Source organism: Oxyura jamaicensis, chromosome 3, assembly GCF_011077185.1.
Source record: "Oxyura jamaicensis isolate SHBP4307 breed ruddy duck chromosome 3, BPBGC_Ojam_1.0, whole genome shotgun sequence".
Lineage (NCBI taxonomy): Eukaryota > Metazoa > Chordata > Aves > Anseriformes > Anatidae > Oxyura > Oxyura jamaicensis.
The window spans coordinates 62383324-62406038 of NC_048895.1; the positions used below are offsets into that span (position 1 = coordinate 62383324).

General features: G+C 38.2%; 1 protein-coding gene across 17 annotated transcripts in view; it reads left to right on the forward strand.

Moving 5' to 3' along the window:
• Positions 1 to 22715, forward strand: part of PTPRK (protein tyrosine phosphatase receptor type K) — a 412635-nt gene that overhangs the window by 197685 nt on the left and 192235 nt on the right. For all 17 annotated transcript variants that reach the window (XM_035320269.1, XM_035320276.1, XM_035320268.1 and 14 more), the window contains exon 6: positions 631 to 805. In XM_035320269.1, coding sequence (XP_035176160.1) covers positions 631 to 805 — 175 coding nt within the window. The remainder of the gene's footprint in view (positions 1 to 630; positions 806 to 22715) is intronic.

Below are 22715 nucleotides of genomic sequence, written 5' to 3' on the forward strand. Positions count from 1 at the left end.
AGAGCTTCTTTTAACTCAGATATACATTTTTCCTTCTGGAAGAGATTCCTTCCCTCCCCTTTTTATTTCAACTAGTTTTAGGTAAGTAGGTGGTGTGTAGTGTAACAAAGTTATAATTTTAGAATGTATTGAGTTTGGACGTTATGATAAAAGGTAGCATGAAAAAGGAAATGTTGGCTGGTTGATTAAAAAGAGCTGTTGAAAACCTGTGAAATCCCTCAATGCCAGGTTTGTTGAAATTATTATTATTATTACAATACATCCAGTGTATCTATTACAATGTTATTTGAAGTTGAATGAATTTTCTTGGGAATGCAGCTGCTGCTCCTGGCTCTCCTATGATAGTTCCAGCTGTGAAACAATGGCAGTTGAGTATGGCACAGTCAGTCTTTTGTGTCAGTACAAAAGCCTGGCAGCGCTTTTTATCCCCAAACTTGGTTCTGAAATAGTTTTGAGTACTTCTTGCCTCTTGGTGGGACCTCAGCACTGAGCTCTTTTGTGATAGAAAATGCAGCATGGGGTGAATGCATTTGTGTAGTGGTGGTTTTTTATGCACTATTTGTATGATGACCATGATAAGTCTTTTATATTCTTACAAGGTATCTCTGCCTTGGTTTCTCTTTTTTTCAGAGAAGAAATGGGGAAGATATTCCAGTTGCTCTGACTAAAAATATCAATCACAGAAGATTTGCTGCTACCTTTAAGTTGCAAGAGGTGACAAAAACTGACCAGGATTTATATCGCTGCGTAACTCAATCAGAGAGAGGTTCTGGAGTGTCAAATTTTGCTCAACTTATTGTTCGAGGTAAAGTTTTTGTTATTTTATCCATTTAAATGCTCTTAATAGCAGTGTTTTCCATTTATACCTTTTATTTAGCCTACAGATACCTTGATCTGACATGATTCTGCAAACGTAGCCCTATGAGGCTTCCAAAATGGCCATAAAACAAATCTTGTTTGCAAAGCTTCATACAATTATTTTCCGTAGAATGTGGCTGTGTAAAATATGTGAACTTGCAATGCATGTAATGTGCTCTTTCTGTAGATGTACTTGTTGAACGTAAGGTGAAAACTCCCTAATGTTTCATAAATATTTTACAGAGATGGGAGAATCCACTGTAGGTAGTTAACATTTCCTTTTAAAATCTGTTGCAAAATAATACATTGTTCTGTTACCTGGGAGACAGGTATCTAAAAAGAGTTTTAAACTTTCACCTGCCCAAGGACTAAAAGCATTACAGAGATGTTCTAGGGATTTCCAGCCTGTTAAGTTGGAGGAAGAAAAAGAAACGCTTGCTTTTTCCATTTGAAATACTTGCTTTTTTGTTTTGTTTCATTCAGAAGGCTGCTGGATCACAACCATAATTAAGTGGGGCAATGTCAGGTTGATGTCCTATTTATTTATTCTGTTTGTGTTCTGGAAGCATGCTATCTGACTGGTGAAAGATATGGTCAAAAATAGGAATTCAGTTTTTGATTCTAAAATTTGCTTGCTATTTGGCCTGGTATAAGCCATTAAGCCTCTCCTTGACTAATTGTATCACCTGTAAAATTGCCCATTTCACTTAACTCTTATGTTTATGGTGAAGCTTAATGTTTGAAATGTGGAAGATGTTAAATGGGAATACAAATTCTATTTGTGAAGTTGCTGCCTAGTGTGGGGGCTGTTTTGGCTAGGTAGGTATGGGGCTGGGCTCATGAAGGGCTCTCACTTGACTCCTTGGTTCAGCCATGGGTGGTTTGATCAGTAGTCATCTGGGATCAGCCATAGGGTCTGGAACCAGGTCAGGGAAAGCCAGTTCATCTTCCGCTTGTAGAAATAAAGGTAGCCTAGTAAATGCACTAAGATATTTGATATCTGGCATTTGCTGGCAGAGGTCTTTTTCCTGGGAGACCAGTTGATTGAGGTCAACTAGGTTTTTTGCCTTCTTTATAACATCAATAAAAATGGGCTTTGCTGAACACACATGGATTTAGACAATATGTTAACAGCTTTTTTGTTATTTTGTAGATGTACCCTTTTGTCTAGCAAAAGTACCAGACAATCTTCATCCTAATGCAATGAAATTAGTCCTGTTACAGCATGAAAAGAGACTTTCTATTTTGTTGTTAGGAAAGCAGGACAAATGGATCTGTTTACACAATAAATGAAGGTTTTTTTTTGTTTGTTTTTGTTTGTTTGTTTGTTTTTCCCATGTTGTAATAGAGCAATAAAATAGCGTTTAAATCACTATTTATGTCTCAAAAAAAAAAAGGTACCAACATCAAATTTCATAGGCCTCTCATTTTAAATGCAGTATGTCGTCCTGCTTGAAATGCTTGAGTCATTTGATAGAGAATATTGTCTTTATGGCTTAAAACGTAAGTTCATAGCTTTATACACAACAGCTGTATAGGTCTGATAGTTTAAGGTTACTTTTACTTTTTGTGTGCTTTCTGGACTGGAGGCCCAAAAATGTTAACTCTTTACATATCTGTGTGTGTGTATACACACACATATATATATTTAAAAATAAATAAAAAGGAAACAAAAAAGATTAATCTTCTAAAACCAGTTTCATTTATTTGACATCATGGTAAAGAACAAGGATTTATATTTTATAGTAGGATTTATTGCTTGTTGTTTTATTTGAAAAGCAATATACAGTAATATATTTTCTTGTTTGTCTGGATAACCACCAAATAAATCTTGTTAGCCAAAAAAGCATACCCTTAGGGATCAGCTACCCTGGTGTTAAAACTGTACTGAAAATTAACCATAATGACAGGTCCTATATCTCAGTGGCACTTTAAAGCTGACATCCTGCTACATGGATACAAAAGATGATAATTTTAAAGGAAATTTTTGGGCCACTGATACGAATTGCCTTTAATAAGAGCTGGCATAGTATTGCCCATTGTCAAAGATGACCCAGGGGTAAGAGTTTATTAGTGCATTTCCTTCTAAACTGGAAGTGACAGGGCATGCTTGGGGCCTTTTTGTTGCTGTTTGTAACAAATGAAAATTTCACTGTAGAATTCTCATGCTGAAGAGTATTGATCTGTGTGTTCTCACAGCCAGAGGACGAAAAAAATACTATGAAATACAATTTACTTTGTCATGGCTTTAGTATTGCTTCCAGATCATTTTGCGTAACGATAAGGTCTTTGGTCTGCAGAAGCCAAACTTCATTGACGACACTGGTTACTAGAGAGCGAGAGGTGAGAAACAGCAGCTGCTGCTTGGGAACTCTCTGGGTGGTTAGGTAGATGGCTGAAATCTTTACGTCTTCCATGTCTATACAGATATGCAGTACAGTAATATAGATGTAGAGGCATCTGATATTTTCCTGATGAGCCGTGCACAAGCCGGTCTTGGTAATGAAAATTTACAGTTATATAACATACATCATGTTGAAACATCATTATTTAATTTTGAGCTTTAACAGAAGAATTACTTTCAACTGAGTTTTAAAACTTCCTTACAAATGGAGTTACCTGGGAGGGACGACATACATTTAAAGACCCTGAAAAAGATAACTCGATTACTCTGATTAATTTTTTGAAGAAAAATCAGACCAGCATATGATTTATAATTCAATTATATCATTTTACCAAGAGTAGTTCCAGTCAATAATTTAATGTCTCACCTTTGCTTAGAGCTGATCTTCAGCTTCCAGCTCAGTGACTGCCTTATATTGATTTTTTAGGTAGTTTCTATGGCATTGCTGTCACTCTTGGATGTGTGGAAGGAGCTTTCCCCTTCTTTTTAGAGAAAGCTTGGTGCTGTCAGTACGGTTAGTTGGCCTGTCTTCTTGAATAGGTCCATCAGATTAATCCTCTACTTATATTTTCCTTGGGTGACCAGTAAATCGGCAATTTCTGGGCAGGTAATTGCTTGAAGTCTTCAGAACTGGGAGGAGCAACAGGTGTGATGTGTAAGTAAGAGTGAACAAGAAGACACTGCCATTTTTTCTTTTTATCTGCTTTTGAGAGCAAATATATTGTGCTCCTAAAGTCTTCCTGCTCCTTTTGCTACTTACTGTAGAATTGTGGAAATCAACTGCCCAAAGGTATTGCCTGTGCCCTGACTAATGTATATACTTGGTATATACAAGTGTGGAGACTTTCCGAGTCAGAGTACCAAGTGGTTTGCTCTCTTTAATGACTAAAGATCTTAGCCCTGTTACCAGTTATTGCATTATATATCTTTGTTCAGAGCTCTTACAAACTACTGGCACGCTGGTCTGAAGTTGGCAATATTCTTCAGGAAAGTGGTCTTCTGCATCAAGAAACGAGCCAGTTTTCATCATAGGAATTGTAATACAGTTCTTGGTTGACCTTGTGTATTAAAAGTGATTGTCAGGAGGAGGTGAGCTGTGTTCTTATGTCGTTTGCTAGCAAACTTCCTAGAATAATCCCAATTTAGTCTGTCAGGTAATCCTGGAACACCATGTGAATAAAACTAGCCATTTCTTTGGCTGCAGTGTACCTGAATGATCCAACACTCTTCCCCCTCCCTCCATAAAACATCAGTTTTTTGCTCAGATTGCCAAAAGAATAAACCAAAAAACAACAACCAACCTGCCTCACACACCATCTCAAATCATATGGTAATGAATTACACTTTCTGTGAAGTGTTTGTATGTTTTCCCGAGTTTGTTTTCTTTTGAAGTAGCTACACGTTGTTAGCAGACTTATTATGCAAAACGTTTTATATTCTATTAAATAGTGCAAAATCAGCAATAAATGCAATGCATTTCATTTGTTGTAGAGGATCTTATGTAGATTAGTTTGAAGAACATACAGGCTAGTATTAAAGACAGAAGAAAAATAAAGGAAAAAAAAAACTCAAGATATACGTATTAACTGTAATGTTTGTTAGTAATCTGTGAATAACTTCGCCATATATTTGGTTCTACTGATATGTTTCAAAGTTTTATTAGAATCATAAATTAAAAAAAAAAAAGTTTTCACTAGATGAATGTAATTTCTTTTTGCCCCTATTCATTTTTTCATCCAATCCAAACAGCAGTTTTGTGGTGGAGTCAAAGCAAGGGAGGTCTATATATTGATTTATAGTTCCAATGTGGAATTGTCTTCATGTCCTTAGTAAATCCAAATTAGCTACTGAAAACAAAAGAAAGGCAGTTTTCCTCCACGTGGTTTTCTCTACTATCTCCTGACTGTTCTTCCAGAAGTTGCAAGCTATGGTAAACTGATCTGCGTGAATGAGTTTGTTAACATGAAAAAGGTTGTTTTGTTTCTTTTATTTGCTTTAACTTGCCAAGTGCTCTGTTCTCTAAGTCCTTTGCTTCAAGTTTTGGTGGGGATTTGTGGTCATGATCTTTATTTCCCTTTCTGGGATTAGTCTGCCATCGGGAGCAGTTCTTGTGGAAATAATTCTGGCACTGATACTTCTGCCTTTCTTGTCTGAAGTCCCTTTAGGGATTTTATATAGGAAAACCAGCAATTTGACTGATACGCTGATGATGCCAGAATGCTTTGAAGATGGAGTTTGCCCCTGGCAAATATGTCTCTTGAGAGTATTGGTTTTTATTCTAACAAGAAAACTGAAGTCTTCCCATTTGAGAAAATTGTTGTGAATTTCAATTCACTTCCAAATTTCAGTTTTGCTTATATTTTGTTGTTGTTGTTGCTGTGTGTTTTTTTCTGGGAAGAAAAAAAAAAAAAAAAAAAAGCAATTTCTGGTCATTTTGTGTCATTTTGTTCAGAATTTTGCTGCCTGGTTTATTTGTGCAGTATGTTAGTGAACTTGAATTTCCTGTCTAATGACATGGAGAGCACTAGGTGGCAGATTGAGGAAAATGCATCATGTAGTCTGATTGTTTGTATACTGCCTGTTTGCAAACAGCTTAACTCTTTTTGGACCAGTTTTGGAAAAACGACACATCTCTGTCTTCTGTTATTAAGTTCTCTGTCTGAATAGTAGATTTATTTATTTTTTTCCCCTCTGGTTCTGTCACCCACCATTAGTTCTGTAAATGCTAGACAAATCAGGTTATTAGCAATGTGTTCAGAAATACAATGTCAACGAGACCATGGTGATATGTAGCAGGGCTCCGGACTGAATCTTTGAAGTGCCTTGAGCAGGGTCTTTGGGTGTATGTTTCTCTGAATTCACTGAATTTCAGAGCAAAGGGGGAAATAAGGAGGGAGATTCCACAGTCCAAGTTGTTGGAATGTGTGGGCTTCACATCGTTATCTTGGCTTAGTGCCCCTTTGGACGGTTGCCAGGCTTCTGTAGGAGTATGCAAACTTTTAAGCTGTGATCTGGGAGAGCCATGTGGCTGCTCTGCCTGGTTCATAAGGTGCATTTCTGGAGTACAAATATTAATCTTGTTACTTTCTTGGACCCTCAGCACTTTCAAAGCTGCTTTATATCCCGAGTTTTCCTGTTAGATCAAGTGTAATTCTCTCATGGTTTTATGCTTATAGGAAAAGCAGATGATAATGTCTAAATGACCTCACAAGCAGTAGGAGAAATAATACAATGATTTTGTAATATATATATATATATTTTAAATCTCACTAATAAAACGCAAGGTATGTTTTGGGTGTATATTTAAGTTTTAAGCATCCTTCAGAATGCAAGATCCAATTAACACTGTCTTTGTGACATCCTCTGGTTTTAATTTCCGTACCATATTAAGATTTTACCCTCTTTAAGCAGGTTTAACACTGGAAACTTCCTATTCTCAATCCAGTTTCTTATGGCAGGTGGACAGGGGTGTTCACTACGAAGTCAAATACTGCCTCCTTTACACAAGAAGAATGGAACAGGAAAATACCTCAGTAAGTCTAGATGTGCGTTATTAATAGATGGAGCCAGAAAGGAGTTACAGGCTTTTCACACATCTACTGTATCAGAAAGAGTGACAGCCTCACTTTGTGATCAGACAAGACTTTTGTGCAGGAAACTTTGTTCATCTCCTTCTCTATGACAACACTTGTCTCTGGTTTATGTAATTAATATGTGCATTGCCCATTTTGTTTTGAATGTTGCAGGACAGTTGCTTTTTGGTGAATAAGCAAGAGAAATTAGTTTTTAACTGGATTTTAAAAAACAAGCCATAGTGATGTAGGTTCCCAGGATCTAGCAGAAACGCGCTGTATTTGGAACAGGCTCAAGTTCATTGTCTGGTGTTGAGCAATCCTGGTTGCACAGGACTTTATTTGAAATGCTAAAATACCTTGGAGCAGTCAGTTTCATTACATCAGGGCTTACATTTTTTTCAAGAGAGGAATGAGGTGCTTCTTTTTTTGAAGTCTTTTCACGTGTATGGGATTTTCTAAGGTTGTGTGGTACTATCAGAAAAAATAAAACATTGCATTCTTGACAAAGATTAGTGCTGTTTGCTGTGCTGGACGCTGTATATCCGATTGCTTCATCGCAATGTTGGCTTAGTTTGCGTGGAGGGTGCCTCTAGCTCTTGATAATCCTCTTGAAATCCTTTTAATGTAAACTGTTGCTATGTCGTAGTTCAGTGATTTGTTCTTCAGGAAGATCTGAAACATGTAAGGTAAAGCACATTTTTTGCTTTTATCTTGAGAGAAGAGTTTTATAATACTTGACATAGTCTAGGTTAATATGTATGTCTTTTTGCTGTATTTTCTGAACTTTAAGGTGACTGATCTAGAGCAGAGCCAAAGCCCTGTAGCCCACGGCTGGGCACAGTAGCTGCTGCTTGGTGCAGAATGTCAGAGGAGCAGGAGTAGAGGCATGCCTCCTTGGTGTAGGATTTTACCTTACAAGGGTCTGTGGTTCAAGCATCTTTCATTTCACCAAGGGGTGGTACTGTCTCAGCTTGGACATTAGTTTCTCATTTGTGGAGAAAACACACGATTAGAGCAGAGGGGCAGGGAGAGAAGATTGCTAGTCTTGTTTTTTTTTTTTTTTTTTTTTTTTTTTTTTTCTTGAAAGCAGGCTGCTTGTTATTTGTGTGAGATTACAGAGCTTGTTGAAGGAGCTTACCAGATACTAATAAAATACAAACTGAACAGCGGAATCAAATAACAGTGACCATGCAAAGTGATTAAGATGATACTAGATGTACTTTTGTCATGATTTTTATTATACCATCTTCTAAGCAAACTCAGTCCCGTTACCGCGCACAGATAGGGATGGATAATGTATAAAATCTTGTGCCAAGGCATAGATTTTAACCTCTGTAGGGTCTAGCGTAACTAATAAATACCTTCATATAAGAATCATAGTTAACTTTAAAATCAACTATTAAAAACAACCATGCAGGAGCTGACAGATTAATTGAATGATGTTGTGTTTTTTTTCCTTTGTTCACCGTGTACATTCTGTAAACCATTTGATTTATTGTTTCCATGTGCTTTCAGTTAGTTTCTCCTGTTTGACTACTCTTTCTAGCAGGAATGGAAGATACAGAAAACACAAAAGTGTAACAAAAAACATCCCAAGCTCCTACACATCCCCCTTTCCTCCCAAACAAGTTCTCAAATCAAAAAAAAAAAAAAGTAGAAAAGGTACCTAGGAAACTTGAGAACAGGAAATGAAATTTGCATTTTATTTTTAATTTTTTAAGGGACGGTGTCTCTTTATGGTTTTCATTGCCTGGTGTATACTTTTTCCCAACCTCTGTGGTTGATGCCAGTGCCGTGTGGCACTTTACTTTGTGAGTCCAAGCAGCAAGCAGTTATTTTTCTGTTTCATGCAAGCCTTCATCAAACTGATATGGAGAGCACATGGGTAGCAAACTGTGCAAGTCCTTTTATCTTCTCTCTCCTTGACTCACATCTCAGTGGAAACTGTGATGAGAACTCTCCTCCCACAGATTGCTGAACAGAAACCAGCAGGACAAAGGAAAAAAGAGGATGAGGAAGGCCATGGTGATAAGCTGGATTGATGTTTACCAGCCATGGTTATTGTTATTTATTTTTTGAACATTGCTTGTGTCAATTTGAAGCTGATCTCTTTTGGAACTACAAATATATATATTTTTTTCCCACACCTTTTATAAATATTAGGTGTGAAATTTATGTGTGAGTCTCCTTCCATAAAGGAGACTTGACTTAGCTCTCCCCAGGAATGAACGTGGAGCGTGCTTAATTGGTTTCCAGAGGTTGTCTTTGACCACGTACATAAATGCTCAGACAGGAATGTGCTTGCAAAGCAAGTCTCTGGATTATCCCTACTTCCTGGCCTTTGGTTCCTATCCACTTCATTCTGCAGCTCACCAAATCAGGCAGCAGGTACTTTCAGCACTGTTGATGGCTTTGTTATATATCAGAGAATAATTGAGGTGGGAAGGAGCCTCTGGAGGTCATGTAGTCCAGCACACCCTACTAGAGCAGGCTGCCCAGGACTATGTCCAGATGATTTTTGAATGTCTTAGAGGACAGAGACTCCACAGCCATTCTGGGCAACCTGTTCCTGCATTCAACCACCTTCACAGTGGGGGGAAAAATAATAATAATTAAAAAAATAATGTTTAGACAGAATTCTCTGTGTTTCAATTTGTACCCATGCACTATGAGTAACTTGTAAAAAATAGGGGAATTTTAAAGGGAATTACCAGTGTGGCACAGGGCAGCTGAATCTTGACTGTGATATTTCTGATTCTGCTTTTACATAAGCTCTGAACAGAACTGAATTCCATGTCTAGTTTTAAAAAAATATTTCATGCTGATTTCATAGAACTATGATGCAGTTGGTGAATTCTCATCTGTTTAAGTTTAGATTCCAGTCTGTTAAGCAGGAGAACCAATGCAAAAATACATCTTACACATGTTTAAACAGCTCATCAGGCATTTCATGAAAAAAAATTCTCAGATACCATAGATTTACATTAAAGAGTGCTGCCACTGCTCCAAGAAAACACTTCCATCTGTTCCTGTCTTCTGGCCCTTGTTTCTTGTGCCAGTGCAGGGAGGCATTCCTGCAGCGGTGCAGTGAGTCAGGCAACCGGGCTACGATTAACCCAGAAAACACACTTTGAAAGTTAGGTTTGTAGTCCTGCACAGACTGTTTCAGTGTGCAAAATGGGTGTAAAGCTGCTCCCTCTCCGCCTGGCTGGGATCCCCCTCTGCCCTGCAAGTGAGTTAAATTGGCTCTCGGAGGTGCCTGAGCACTGGGGTTGGCATGAGTAGGTGGAGCAAGGAAGGGGCAGGAAACGCTCCCTCTCCTGCTTGGCAGGCACTGAGCTGTTACTCTTGTTGGGTCTTGCAGAAACATCATCATCATTTGGCAGTCAAATAAATGCAGCTTTAGGGGCCCATAACACTTAGTCAAAAATGCTGAAGGCTTATAATGTGAAGTACTGAACTGGGGTGAGCTTGGCTGGGCAGTTCACAGTTGCAGAACAGTGAGCTCTGTGCCAGCAGGCTTAGTGTCAGCTGCAGGTAACGTTCACCTGGGATTTTCTGCCCAGATAGCAGATCAGGTATTACCAGCCCTCGTACAGGCAGCATCAGATGTGCATCACAATCTCTGCATAATCCAGCAAAAGCAAGATTTGATGTGGCCTTACTCAGCCCAGGTGAAAATTGTGCTGCCAGTGACACCAGAGGGGTGATGCTAACGATGCCTGAGAGTGGTCTGTGTATGTATCATCCTATACCTCCGTCATTTTCTCATACCCCTCCTTATTGGGAAGGTACATAGGTGAATCCAATCAGGGAACAAAATATCTGAAAAATTAAAATGTAATCACTCAGCACAGTGGAAACCCTATTTATCTTTAGATAATGGGGAGTGGTGCAAAGGAGAGAGAGAGATGAGGAAACAGCTGTAGGCAGGTGTAACTTCAGGTAGGAAATAAAGGGGTTTCTTTGTTTCTTCACATCTGTACTTTATTCAAGCACAAAAGATCATCTGCAGGTAATGTGATTTTTCTCATCTTAATTAGAGACGTCTCGAGACTGCCCCCCCACATCAGTGCTGTATTTCACTTGGTTAATTCACCTTCCAGTAGCTGCTCTGTCTGCCCCTTTGTTTAAAGCAACACTTCCATTTGATTGCTGCAGCTCAGGATGGTCTGCCTCAGTTTAAATGCCACTGACGTTACTGGGGAGGTTAAGAAAATATTTACTTAAGGCTAGACAAAGTTCCCTTACCTGCCATCCTTTTCCAGTCTGGGGGAGGGAAAAGCCCCTCTAGATTTGACATCTCTGTGTATAGTGCAGGGCTGTTAAAAAGTGTGCCGATGAGTAGATGCATGGTAATGATGAAAAGGAGTGCATTTGGAATTCAGCATAGATGGCAGAAAATGCGGGATGTCAGAGAAGCCATATATTAAAGGGAATTTGAATTGGAAACTGAATCCCAACCTGCCACTGGGGGCATTTTGATCATCTTGATTTATTAAACTTTTATAACAGCATTCAGATGAAGCTGAATTAAAACGCTTAGTCTTGGGTGGTTTATAGTACACAAGTCATCATGCCAGTGAAGTCTTGCTATGATCAATGTAGAGTTAATCTGAGTTCCTTTTTGAATGCGGGTGCACCTGTGTGCTTTAGTAGGTATTTAAAAATCTGATAGTGTTCTAATACTGAATCACTTAACAAAAATACGAAGTGAAGCCACCCCTGACATTAATTTTCAGCTGCATTGAGTGAATCCTGCTATTAAATTGTAGCTGAACTGCAGGAACACAAACTGCATATATATTCATATACCAATTTTATATATTGATAAATTTATATGCAGTATAAAATAGCTTTCTGTGGAAGTATAGCAATATTTCCTTGGAAATGGGTCATATTCCTGAAAGACACAAGACGCCTGCAGCATGGTACTGGTCTGACCATCTCCTAGCTTCAGCAGCCATACGTGGTCTTACTGAACACCGTTTCTGCAATAAAAAGGAATCAATTACTATTAGAGTGGCACTGCGGGTTAAAGGCATTACAGGTTCGCACTCAGTTTTGCAGCAGGGAGATGATACTTAGCTGCAAATGGGGAATGATGCAAAAGATGGATGAGACAGAGTTCAAGGAGCAGTAATGCGAGGGTCCGGCGCTATCATTCCAAGCTGTCTCGGAAACATGATGGATGGTTCGGTGGCAAGAAGCAATAATACCAGATGATGAGAGATTCATCGCCAGATCTTGAGCCCGCTGCATGCTGTCTACCTGTTGGTGTTCTAGTGGCGTAATGATTCCTGATGTGTTATGAAGAGCTAAATTACTGTACTTAAGCAACTAAACTGGTAGGTTGAGTTTAGTAACCCGGACTTTTTGGCAGCTGCTAGAAAAGCAAGCAATGTATCACACACTCTTGCACATTGTAAATTTAATTACCTCATATTTATGCATAGCACTTGTTGACAGGATCTTGTAAGGTATGCTAATATGGTAGGTAATTTGTTACCTCCAGAAATCACTTTCCATGTGCCTTCTGATCATTATCATGAAACATGATAAATGATCTAGCCCATGAGGTGTAAATGAAAATGAAATGGATAATTGGATCCTATGTCTAAATTGTGGCTGGAATAGTTGTTGCAATTATAATGGAATTTATCTCATAAAAATTTGCTTTGCAATGTACTAGTGACCTTTAATCGTCTTGGTGGGGGAGTTATTTGAGGATAATTTTTAAGAGATTACAAAAAGTTTACTCAGAATAGTTTGGATAGAAGTTTTTTTATTATTATTATTTCCTAAAGAGTTTTAAATATTTGTCTATTTAATAATTCATAGCTGAAATTGGAACATGATTATCCTACAGCGTTAAGTGCTGGAAGATAGTATGTTTGCAGAATTATAGAGAAGAGTGAGAAACATATCCATCTTTGAAGAAGAGGGAGGCTTAGCTATGTGCAGAAAGAAAGATTTCTTCCTGCTGAGACGCTGAGTTGAATTTGGATGTGCTGGTTTGCTGGAGAAGTTGACATTGAGACTGATAGGGGACTGCAGGCAGGCAGGTCTTAGAGAAGATTTAAGGAGTGGTATGAGGAAAATAAAAGTGCTTCTGTCCACTTCTCCCCAGGTCTGTGTATGCTGCTCATGGCGGAGTCTGTGCCCTTCCCAGCACTCCCCAAGAGGGGGGGGAACACTCTTGTGTTGATAATGAAGTTTGGATTTTCAGCTCTTGCCTTATCTTTGTGTGATCCTTTTTGGAAAACTATTTTTTGTCCAGGACCTCACTGGTAACATTTCATGTTAGTTGTTTGGGTCCTTTTTCTTGCCCATTTAACTTCTAAAGATTGTGGCGTATCTTGTACTGTCAAACATTTTGAGTTTGCCATCCCAGTTGATATCTGAATTGATCATGGTAAGAACTGATTGGTTTTTTTTTTTTTTTTTTTTTTTTTTTTTTTTTTCTGGATTCATTACTAATAAATGAAAGAGGAAATTTCCTCTAATGGGCTTGTGAACTAAACTGAGACAAACTTAACTGAACAGTGTTAGTGTTAAAGTGAAAGTACATTTTTTGAATTCAAAATTGCCTAGACGTGACTTCTATTGGAAATCTAAGAGCCTAATAAAAATGATTAGGAGAGATGGTGGGGTAAATCTCTCATCAGCTTTACACATTCCCTTTATCATCCAAGAAAGCATGACTTAAGGACACAGTATGTTCCTAACCAATGTGATCTGAAAGGCTTTGAGTTTGCATGATGTTGGTTCGAGGCTTGTAAAGAAGGAACCTTGCCCAATGAGGGTGTGTAGTGTTGAGAGTGATCATCCCAACTTAAATTACTTAATTTGAATTAATAAATAACAGTAAAATATTTTCAATTCTTTTAGAAATATTTTCAATTTTTTTCCAAATAAAACATAACTGAATATAAGCTTTATTTGAAATTGCCGGGCATCTTAGAACTTGTGTAGCATAGCAGGATGTTTCATTTAAATATTTGAGTATTCTATTCAATTTTTACTCCATGTATATGTTCTGTGGTAGTTCCCAAATGCTATATGGAATTGTACTTGTTTGTGGACATAAAGAAGACTACTACGAAACGTCAATGCCACATGTTTTTTGTAAAGCTGTCTATATACTATTTTACTCATTTCCTGAGGAAATTGAGATTTGTGTATTACATTGATTATCTGCTCTATTTTGTTAACTAATATGCATTAACTGTTAAATCTTTTTTTTTCTCTGATTTCTTTTTTTTCAACTTGAAGTTGCAGTTCACAATGTATGTGAAAATCTCAGTTTTATTCTTGCATTGTTATCCTCATGGTAATATCAGGTTTTTGTCTGTGCTGTTATTTTTTTAAATGGAGTTGAAAAGGCTACTGCCTTTCTCAACGGAGATGTGAGCAAACAGTGCTTCTTTTAGGCTTAAAAATTGAGGTTGCAGTCTTTCAGTGCTTTCTTTGAACTTCACTCTGACTTGGAAATGTGTTGACAGCAGGTAGAAAGGTTTTGACTAATGATTTATTCTTCAGCTTTCCACTTCTCTTGGACTAGATGACTTGTGTGTCCTAGAGAAAACAAGATACTCTCATGGTGATCAAGCTGACAATATATGGGTTACACCTACAGGCCACGGCAGTGTTCTCCACTTGCCTTGTTGTGTATAGAAAGGAGCTGCTGTTTGGCAGTGTGTGAAGCACTGCTTCATGCTGGCCACCATGCGTGTCCAGACAAGTGGGTACAGTAGTAGTGGGTTTTGGTTTTGTGTTTTTTTCATATGCAGGGTGGTGTCACAGGCCTTCATTTGGACATGTACAGCACAGCTCTTGGTCACCTGAATGAACCGAGGATCTCAGGCATTACTATAGTTGAAGACATGCATCATCCTACAGTATAGTGTTCACCTTGAAAAACAGCCAGAAACGTAGTATTTTTATGTCGTTTTGACCCTTTTCTAGACCAGTCCCCCCTTCTTCCCCCGCCCCGGCCTTCCCCATCAGTACAGGGCAATGGGGAAGGCAAGAGATCAGAATATGGGCAGAAGAAAAGTAGCATCTCTGCAGATCACCTTTCAGTGTCCTCAAACCAACCCCTACAGACTTCTGTGGAGTGTGAAAACAAAAGAGTGAGGAAAGCCAGCACAGTCTTCCCAAGCGTAATAATGACTGAAGCAACAGTTTCTGCTCAGCTCTTGAACAAATTAAAGCAACTTGGATGACATTAGTGGTACTCAGCATTTTGACAGTACATAAGCCAGAGTCCTTGTCTCTGATGTTTTTCTCCATTTTGCTTTTACTTAGGCAAAACCTGGCATATGTTCCAAGAAGCTGGTAGACAATTCTGGAAAAAAAAAAAAAAAAAAAAAAAGCCAAAAACCAAGCAAACAAACAAAAAAACAAACTGTGGCAAACATGCTATCAGTATTTCTGCAAAGATATTTTTTCTAGTTGTTCCAAGAGTAGCGTTACTCTATTAGTAGAAGCATAGGTGATCAGACTTGACTCCTGTGATAATTCTCTGAGCTCATTGACCTCAGCCTGTGAAGTCCCATTTTTCATCTCTGAAAACAAGCCATTTGGCCTGTGCTCCCACCCATGAAAGTATGACTGAAACAGCTTTGCTACTAATTTTCGGTTAGCATTGCATTAAGGCAGCATTGTGAGTATCTGTCTCTCAGGTTGTGCAAGGGAGGGACTTGTCTCACCAATTTTCCCAATGCTTCATGACTACTGGCACTGGCTGTCCAACAGCAAGTTAACAAAGTGATGTGGTGCACGCTCACAGTTTACAGATGATTCCTTTCTTTGCTAGTTCTTACTAGCAAAGTATGGCCTGCTGAAATCCTTAGCTTCGCCTTTGTGCTCTCTCTGCTTCCTCCTCCTCATGCCCTCTCCCCCTGCCTCACTTTTGCAGCAATAACACCTCTTTGACTTTCTGCAGTGTGATTTAACTTACCCATCTTTTGTGTCCTACCTGCTGGTTGCTGCTATTAAAAATGGAGCAGAGAAAATGCTGTTGGGTTGCATGTGCCAATAAATGGCATCAAACTAATTGAAAAGTGGTTAAAAAGTCAGTCTTTGTAGGAACTGACTCTTTTTCCAAAGGGAAACCTAAAAGGGAATGATGTAATTAGACTCTTCAAGTACAGGATTAGACAGTGCCAACGTTCTGGCTAGCTGCTGACATGTTTAAGATATATTTTGAATTTAGGCTTTGGACTTTGTCTTTCCTGAAATTTGTAATTGTCCCATGTGAAAACCTGCCCCCACTATTTTTTTTTTTTTTCTTTTTACTGCTTAAATTCTTTAACTTCAATGATTTCTTACTGCCATTTAAGGAATGTCTTTGACCTTTCTCTTGTATTTTTCATCCATCGTGGTTGCCTAAAGAAATATTTCATGAGTTTTATTTTTCCTGGGAACTTCTCAAATACTTGACCTCTAAGTATGTGGACTTTGCAACAGAAAAAAATATGCTCTAGTGACACTTCTTTTCCCTGCAAATTACCCTCGTTATCAGTGACATTTTTACAATTAGAAACAAAGTGCTTTACTTAGGTTAAAAGTCGATCGAGGAAGTACAGGTTGGCTTTATTCAGGCCAAGCCAAGTGGCTGCTTCAAGAAGTTCACCAAACAACTTGCTGCAGTAGCAGACAGAGAAGACTGGCTTACTCGATGTTTCATTTTGACCAAATTCTGTTACTATTTATTTTAAAAATAAATTAATAAAAAGGAATTTAATGGTATGTTGATGCTTCCAGGCTAGAAAAAGGATGTGCTAAAACATGCCTTATGAAAGGAAGAGAGTGTTCTTGATTTGAAGGTGAACATTTTGTACAGCTGCTACTGCTTACATTAGAAAAGAAGAAAAAGTGTGTGCCAAACAGTATGTGGTAGGTGCAAACTGTCACTTTATTGAGGAGACTGTTCCCTAAGACATTTGCACCATTAAGACCTCTAATAATTAAGATGAACTGTATTTCAGCAAAAAGACAGCCTTCTGGCCAACTGACTAAGCAGATGCCAAGTGGAAGCAAACGATGAAATGCAGTTGAGCTCTCAGGCAATTAACAGAAATTAATGGACCAGGTACCTACAGTCTGTTTCCTGCGTGTGTCAGTTCAGTGTCCTTGCATTTCCTGCCTTTCCAGATCTCCAGACTTTTGGGGTTTTGCCACCTGAGGTTTCTTTACTGAAACTTGAAGGGACTTATCACCTGCTTAGAAGAACTTGTGGAATTCCTGTGTGCAATTAAAAAAAATTCACAGGATTCTGGGTTTCCAGGCAAGTAAGGGAATCATTGAAGTGATCCTCTAGTGGCAAGAATCCTGTTTGGACTCAGGACTTTGGGGTGCAGAGGAGGCCTGGTGCATGTGCATTGGTGTCTGGTGTTACATACAGCAGGAGCGCCAAGGGGCATGGCCATACTTCTTTCTTCTTTCCTTCTCCCACTCCCAGCAATGTTCTGTTCTTGCAGCTGGTCTGCAAAAGCTGAAAAGACCAGGATGGTTCGCTCCCTTGATGATGTGGTCACCTTTAGATTGGCTTAGCTATAATGTGAAACCGCATCCTACGCCTGCTTTGCTTTTGCACTAAACTGCAAAAATCTTTGTGCCTACATGGAAACATGGAAATACGGTGTGGAATGGTTCTTCAGATAAATGACACTGTCTTGGTGTTATGTCATTCTTTTTTTCAGCTTATTTTTATGAATATGTGCTTAGAGGAGTTTATACAACAGAGAGGGGCTGATAGGATGTACTAGTGTGTTCCCTCAAGCTCACATTATATTCTCCTAGTAGAGGAGATAACCATTATCCAGCCCTGTATAGTAAAATGCACAATAAACCTTATCTTTAGATTGTTAAGAAAAGGAAGAGGCAAGAATCCATGAAAAAAAAAAAAAAAAGTGAAATGAAAATTCAAGAAAAGGGGAAAAAAAAGTCTCAAACTGAACATTCAATTCAAGTTCAGAATAATAATCACTAAAATTAATGCAGTAACACTTAGAGTGGCTTTCCCACAATATCCTAATGATGTAAGCTAGTGCTATTTGTATAACTGAAGTGTGCAAAAACAATCATGTCTGTGTAGTTGTTATGCCACAATAGTAATATATGAGTAACAAGATAGCTGTGAACACATCACTACTATGAAGTGTACTTGAAAATTTCATCTTAACTAAACCTGAAAAAAAAAGAAAAAGCAAGTGTGGAAAAATGCACACTTCCTGAATGATCTGTTGGGTCTGAAATAAAAATATCCTTCTGCTGAAGAAAAAGTGATTGGTTGTGGTATTAGAAGTAATTCCAGTTATTTGAAGAGACTGACGTTGGAAAGGAGGGAAGAAACCAGAGAGCATTTTTAAGGTATTCATAACTCAAAAGAGAAAAGAGGAGGCAATACAAAGGCAAAAGTATTATGCTGAACAGCAAAGGAGTATGAACCTGGACTGAGGTAAGGACAAGCCTAAAGACACTTAGGTAGAAGTGTTTGTATGTTATTATTTGTTGTTTTTTTTTCAGTGAGTTAAGATATGGTATAAATGATATAGGGCATGAGCAGGAATACTTTATCTAATTTTTCTCAAGTTATTTAATAACATGGCAAAGAGGAAATACCTGGGTTGGTTTAATGTTTTCAAGGGGTACTTTGAGCTTCAACAGTGTTACTGGCCCCTTTCTATTACACATTTTTTCTTTTATGTGTTGCAGAGAAAGAAATGATAAATAATTCAGGCCAACAAAAGTATATACACCACAGGGTTAGAATACTTACCAGTGGGGGAACTGTTTATTCTGACTGTGAAACAAAGGATGACAGCAGGGCAAAACATTTTGCCTTGGCAGGAGAGGCTGTGTAGACAAGTGGTAATTTTATCTTCTTTTAAGATATTTAACAATTCTAAGCCCCAGCAGTACTCATGGATTGGCCTGCAGTGAAAGGAAGAGTTAGAGTTCATGCAAGCTATTTTACCTGCCGACTTTGTTTACCGTAGCTGTTTATTTCCCCACCATACACATTAAAGGGATGATAGGATAGGAGAAAGTTTTTCATATATATTATGTATGTGGGATGACTTAGTGTAGATGCAATGCAAGTATGCTCTTACTCCCTCTGTATTACATTAACCATTCCGGGATGTAAACTTGCAGAAAACGAATCTCTTTTTTCAAGTAGTTTTCTTATGCTGCTTTAGATCTGCAAAGAAGCTTTTCTTTTGAACCAAAAGCTTTCCATTCAAGCATTAGAAAAAAAGAAAACTCGATCATTTATAGTAAAATGGAAAGGAAATGTAACCATGTAGCGATGCACCATTCACACTCTGAAAGCAGAGGAAGTTTGGAACATTTATAGTTTTATAGAGGGGGTGCTCACCTAGAATTGATTGGTTGAAGGCTATGCTCACATTTTTTTTCCAACATTCAGTTAGTAATTTGACCACTGCTGTGTGTGTTTGTTTTGTTTTGTTTTTTTCCTTTGGAGAACATGATAACAACCTAAGAAAACAGTAATACTGGGCATAAAATCTACTTATTTTAGTATGTAACCCTTAGGGGAAGATGCAAGAATGAGGGAGGCATGAGTGACACTCTTCTCCCTTTTTTATGTTGTCGTAATATCTCTCAATCTAAGGCTTAAAGCTTAAGACTTCCCAAGCCACAGTATCTACATGTTTGTGCACAACATCCTTGTGAACCTTCTAAGAATTTGTCAGATAATTTTGAAATTGTTTTTGTCCATCATCCTGTGGCATTGAATTTCCACAGTTAGCTTGAGTTTTGGATGGAAGGAAGTCCTTCCCTCTGTTCAGAAAGCTTCAGGACACTCTTTTTCATTAGTTATATACCATCATTTTTCACTGCAAGAAATAGCAATTAATTGCACTTTCATCTTTTTCATGCTCCATGTCATTTCATACACCTGTGGCATGTATTCTGTCATTCATCATTCTTCCGTCTTGAACAATCCAGATTTATTTACTATTTCTACATATGGAAGTTGTCCCAGGACTCTGATAACTTCTCTTTGGTCTTTTCTATGTCTCATCTCCTAGCTCATCCAGCAGGAGATGGGAAAACTAGATCTCTACCTTTTGTTAAAGATGTGAAAACATTATGAGCTTACACTGTGGCATAAGCTGTTATGCTTTCTTTTGTGTTCTGTTCCTAATAACCACTGATATCTTATCTGACTTCTTGTCTGGCACTGCAAATTGAGATGATATGGTCATGAAATTCCTCAGAGGGATATTATTCCTGTCTGATTATGCTGATTTAGAGTGCATGAGAGATTCTCCCCCTCACATGCTCTTCTTTGTATTTATCGACTTTGTCTTCACTTGACTTTTATTCCCTAGTTCTATAGGAAAACAAGATATGCTCTATGTATCTATTCACAAAATATTGCCACTACAGCGCAGTAATTGCTGCAGTAATTGCAGCCATGATTAAGAACCACACGTTCTTCCTGTCCTTCCAGGTAGATGTATGTGTTGCAGAAAATGTTTCAGCTTCAAAAAGAGGGATGTAAAGACACTTCCAAGAATCCAAGGGCATGTAAGTTAAGGCACTGTCCTGGGAAGTAGGAAGTATTTGCTCAGATTCTTGGTACAGTTCAGATACGGAGGTGGAACTTCTTAGGAAGTTCTTTCTTTCCTTAGGAAAGGAAGAAAGAAAGGGAGGAAGAGAGGAAGAAAGAAAGAAAAAGTCACTCCTCTATAGATAGAATTCTGAACCATCTTCTGAGTGCCCATCTGATGACCCACATGAGACTGGACTGAGAAGTCAAAACAAAAAATGTTGATTTGGAAATGCAAATGTACATATTTTTATTTCTGCTATTTCCTAAATTTGGATGGATTTTTCAATTTTTTAGCTTAACCATCTCTTAATTTTTATTGAGTGTTTTGCTCCATCTCCTCCCCACCCCATCCTCTCCATGACAGCAAATCTAACCCAAGCCTCAGCCTATCTAGCTCGTTTGACTCCCAAGGAGAAGGCAGATTTTTGTATGTGGAGTTCTGTTTTCAACTTCTAAGCCTCTGTATTTAAGAAGGTATAAAATATTTGTCTGTGAGATTGGTTTATGGGGCCTCCATATTCTTGGCTGTAACTAAAGTTAAGTATGAAATATGTTTCCTGCACTTGCATGGCCCTGAGAAAGGCATGTGGAGATTATTTAAGGAATGGAGAAAAAGCCAGAATTGGCTTTGTGGTCAGGGTCAGGTAGCCTCTGAATTTTCACAGGCTGGATGTGGGTGCTACACAGAAGTAGTTGCACCTGAATGTGCTGCAGAAGGTGGGAAAAGAGGCTGTGGCAGCGTGCCCTCAGAGAGGGCTGAGAGATGCTCATCAAGCCAATAGCTGGCTTTTTCAATTCAGCAGCCAAAATGGTTAAATTTTTAAGTCAAAGTGAAGTAAATTTTGGAAGGAAATGCTATTCTAAATAAGAAGGGGAAGGATCAGGGGATTTTTTTTTTAATGTCAAAATGCTGTGTAGTAGGTTGTTATGGTTGGACAAAAATTACGTGTACCTATTCAGGATGTTTCTGTAAACCTAATTTGGCTTTCCCATTACGTGGTGAGGAGGGTGAATACCACATGGAGGCGTTCCTGAAAGCAGGTGAGATCGTTGTTTGGATATAGGCTTAGCAGCCTAAGCAGAAGTCAGTGAGGCAACTTCACCAGTACTCAGGCTGAGTTCACTACACTTCTTTTTCTGAAACCATGTTTATAAGAAGGGTAGCAAGTCACATGAGAAAAGTTTCTTGGTGCTTTCAGCTATGTAAAAAAACAAAACACTCTTCAAAGAACTCTCAAACATCAGAAGTTTGAAGCAGGATTTTGGTCTCTGGCAGGAAGAGTCATGATTTCCTTTGTCTTCATGAAAAGCACTATTTAAAACACCTGAAAAAGTGTTACTCGCTTTGTGTAACATGGCCAAAAGAGCTAAAAATTATGCAACATTTTTTTCCCCATGGTTACATGCTATTGTTACTGACACTTAGATGAAATGTTAGGGCTTTTAAAATGTACTGTTCCTATTTGTTTACCTGGTAATACAGTGATATCTGGTTTATTTTTGTCTCCAGGTACTATTGAAATGTGCTCTGAGCAGCTTGGTTCAACATACAGAACCAGCTGAACACAGTCTTAGACAAAATGTCTGTATACACAGGCAATATGAATTTAATAAATAACATAGTTTGCTTGTGCAATCTTTCAAGGTAGCAATCTCCATAATAGAGTATATTATTACAAACTGTATTATTAACAGTAGATCATGTGTTTGGAGAGGAAAGCTTGTACCATCCAATTTCAGCTCTAGTATTTTTTTTCCCCCGCATTATTTCTCTAGTGTGGTTGATTTTGTTTGTCTTTCATATGTGAATACACAAGTCTAGTTACTGAACTTTCGGTGTGCTAGCTCAGCCTGAAGAGATGTTGATTAACATATTCAAGAATTAGGAAATGCAGTAGAAGAATAAGAAGCTGTTACTTTCTCAGGTTTACTCCTCAGAAAATTAGTAAGATTGTGTAAAGCAGTTAAAATATGGTACCAAAAATGAACAAAATTTGTTGACTATTAAATATAAGCATATTTTATTTCAGGTATTAAAGCAGTGATTCATGTTCAGTTGCATGAATTAGTGCAGTGTATAGAAATTATCATTTTCTTGCCCCATATTTTATATCCATGTCTTCAGCTTAGTCATTCGATGTCAAAATTCCTGTCCTGACCAACACTGGATTTAAATAGTGATTTTAAATAACAGAACACAGAAGCACAGCAATGCACAATCTCAGTGGGTCCATCCAAGGATTCGTCCTGAAGGAATTGCCAGGGGAGGGAGGATGAACTGCAT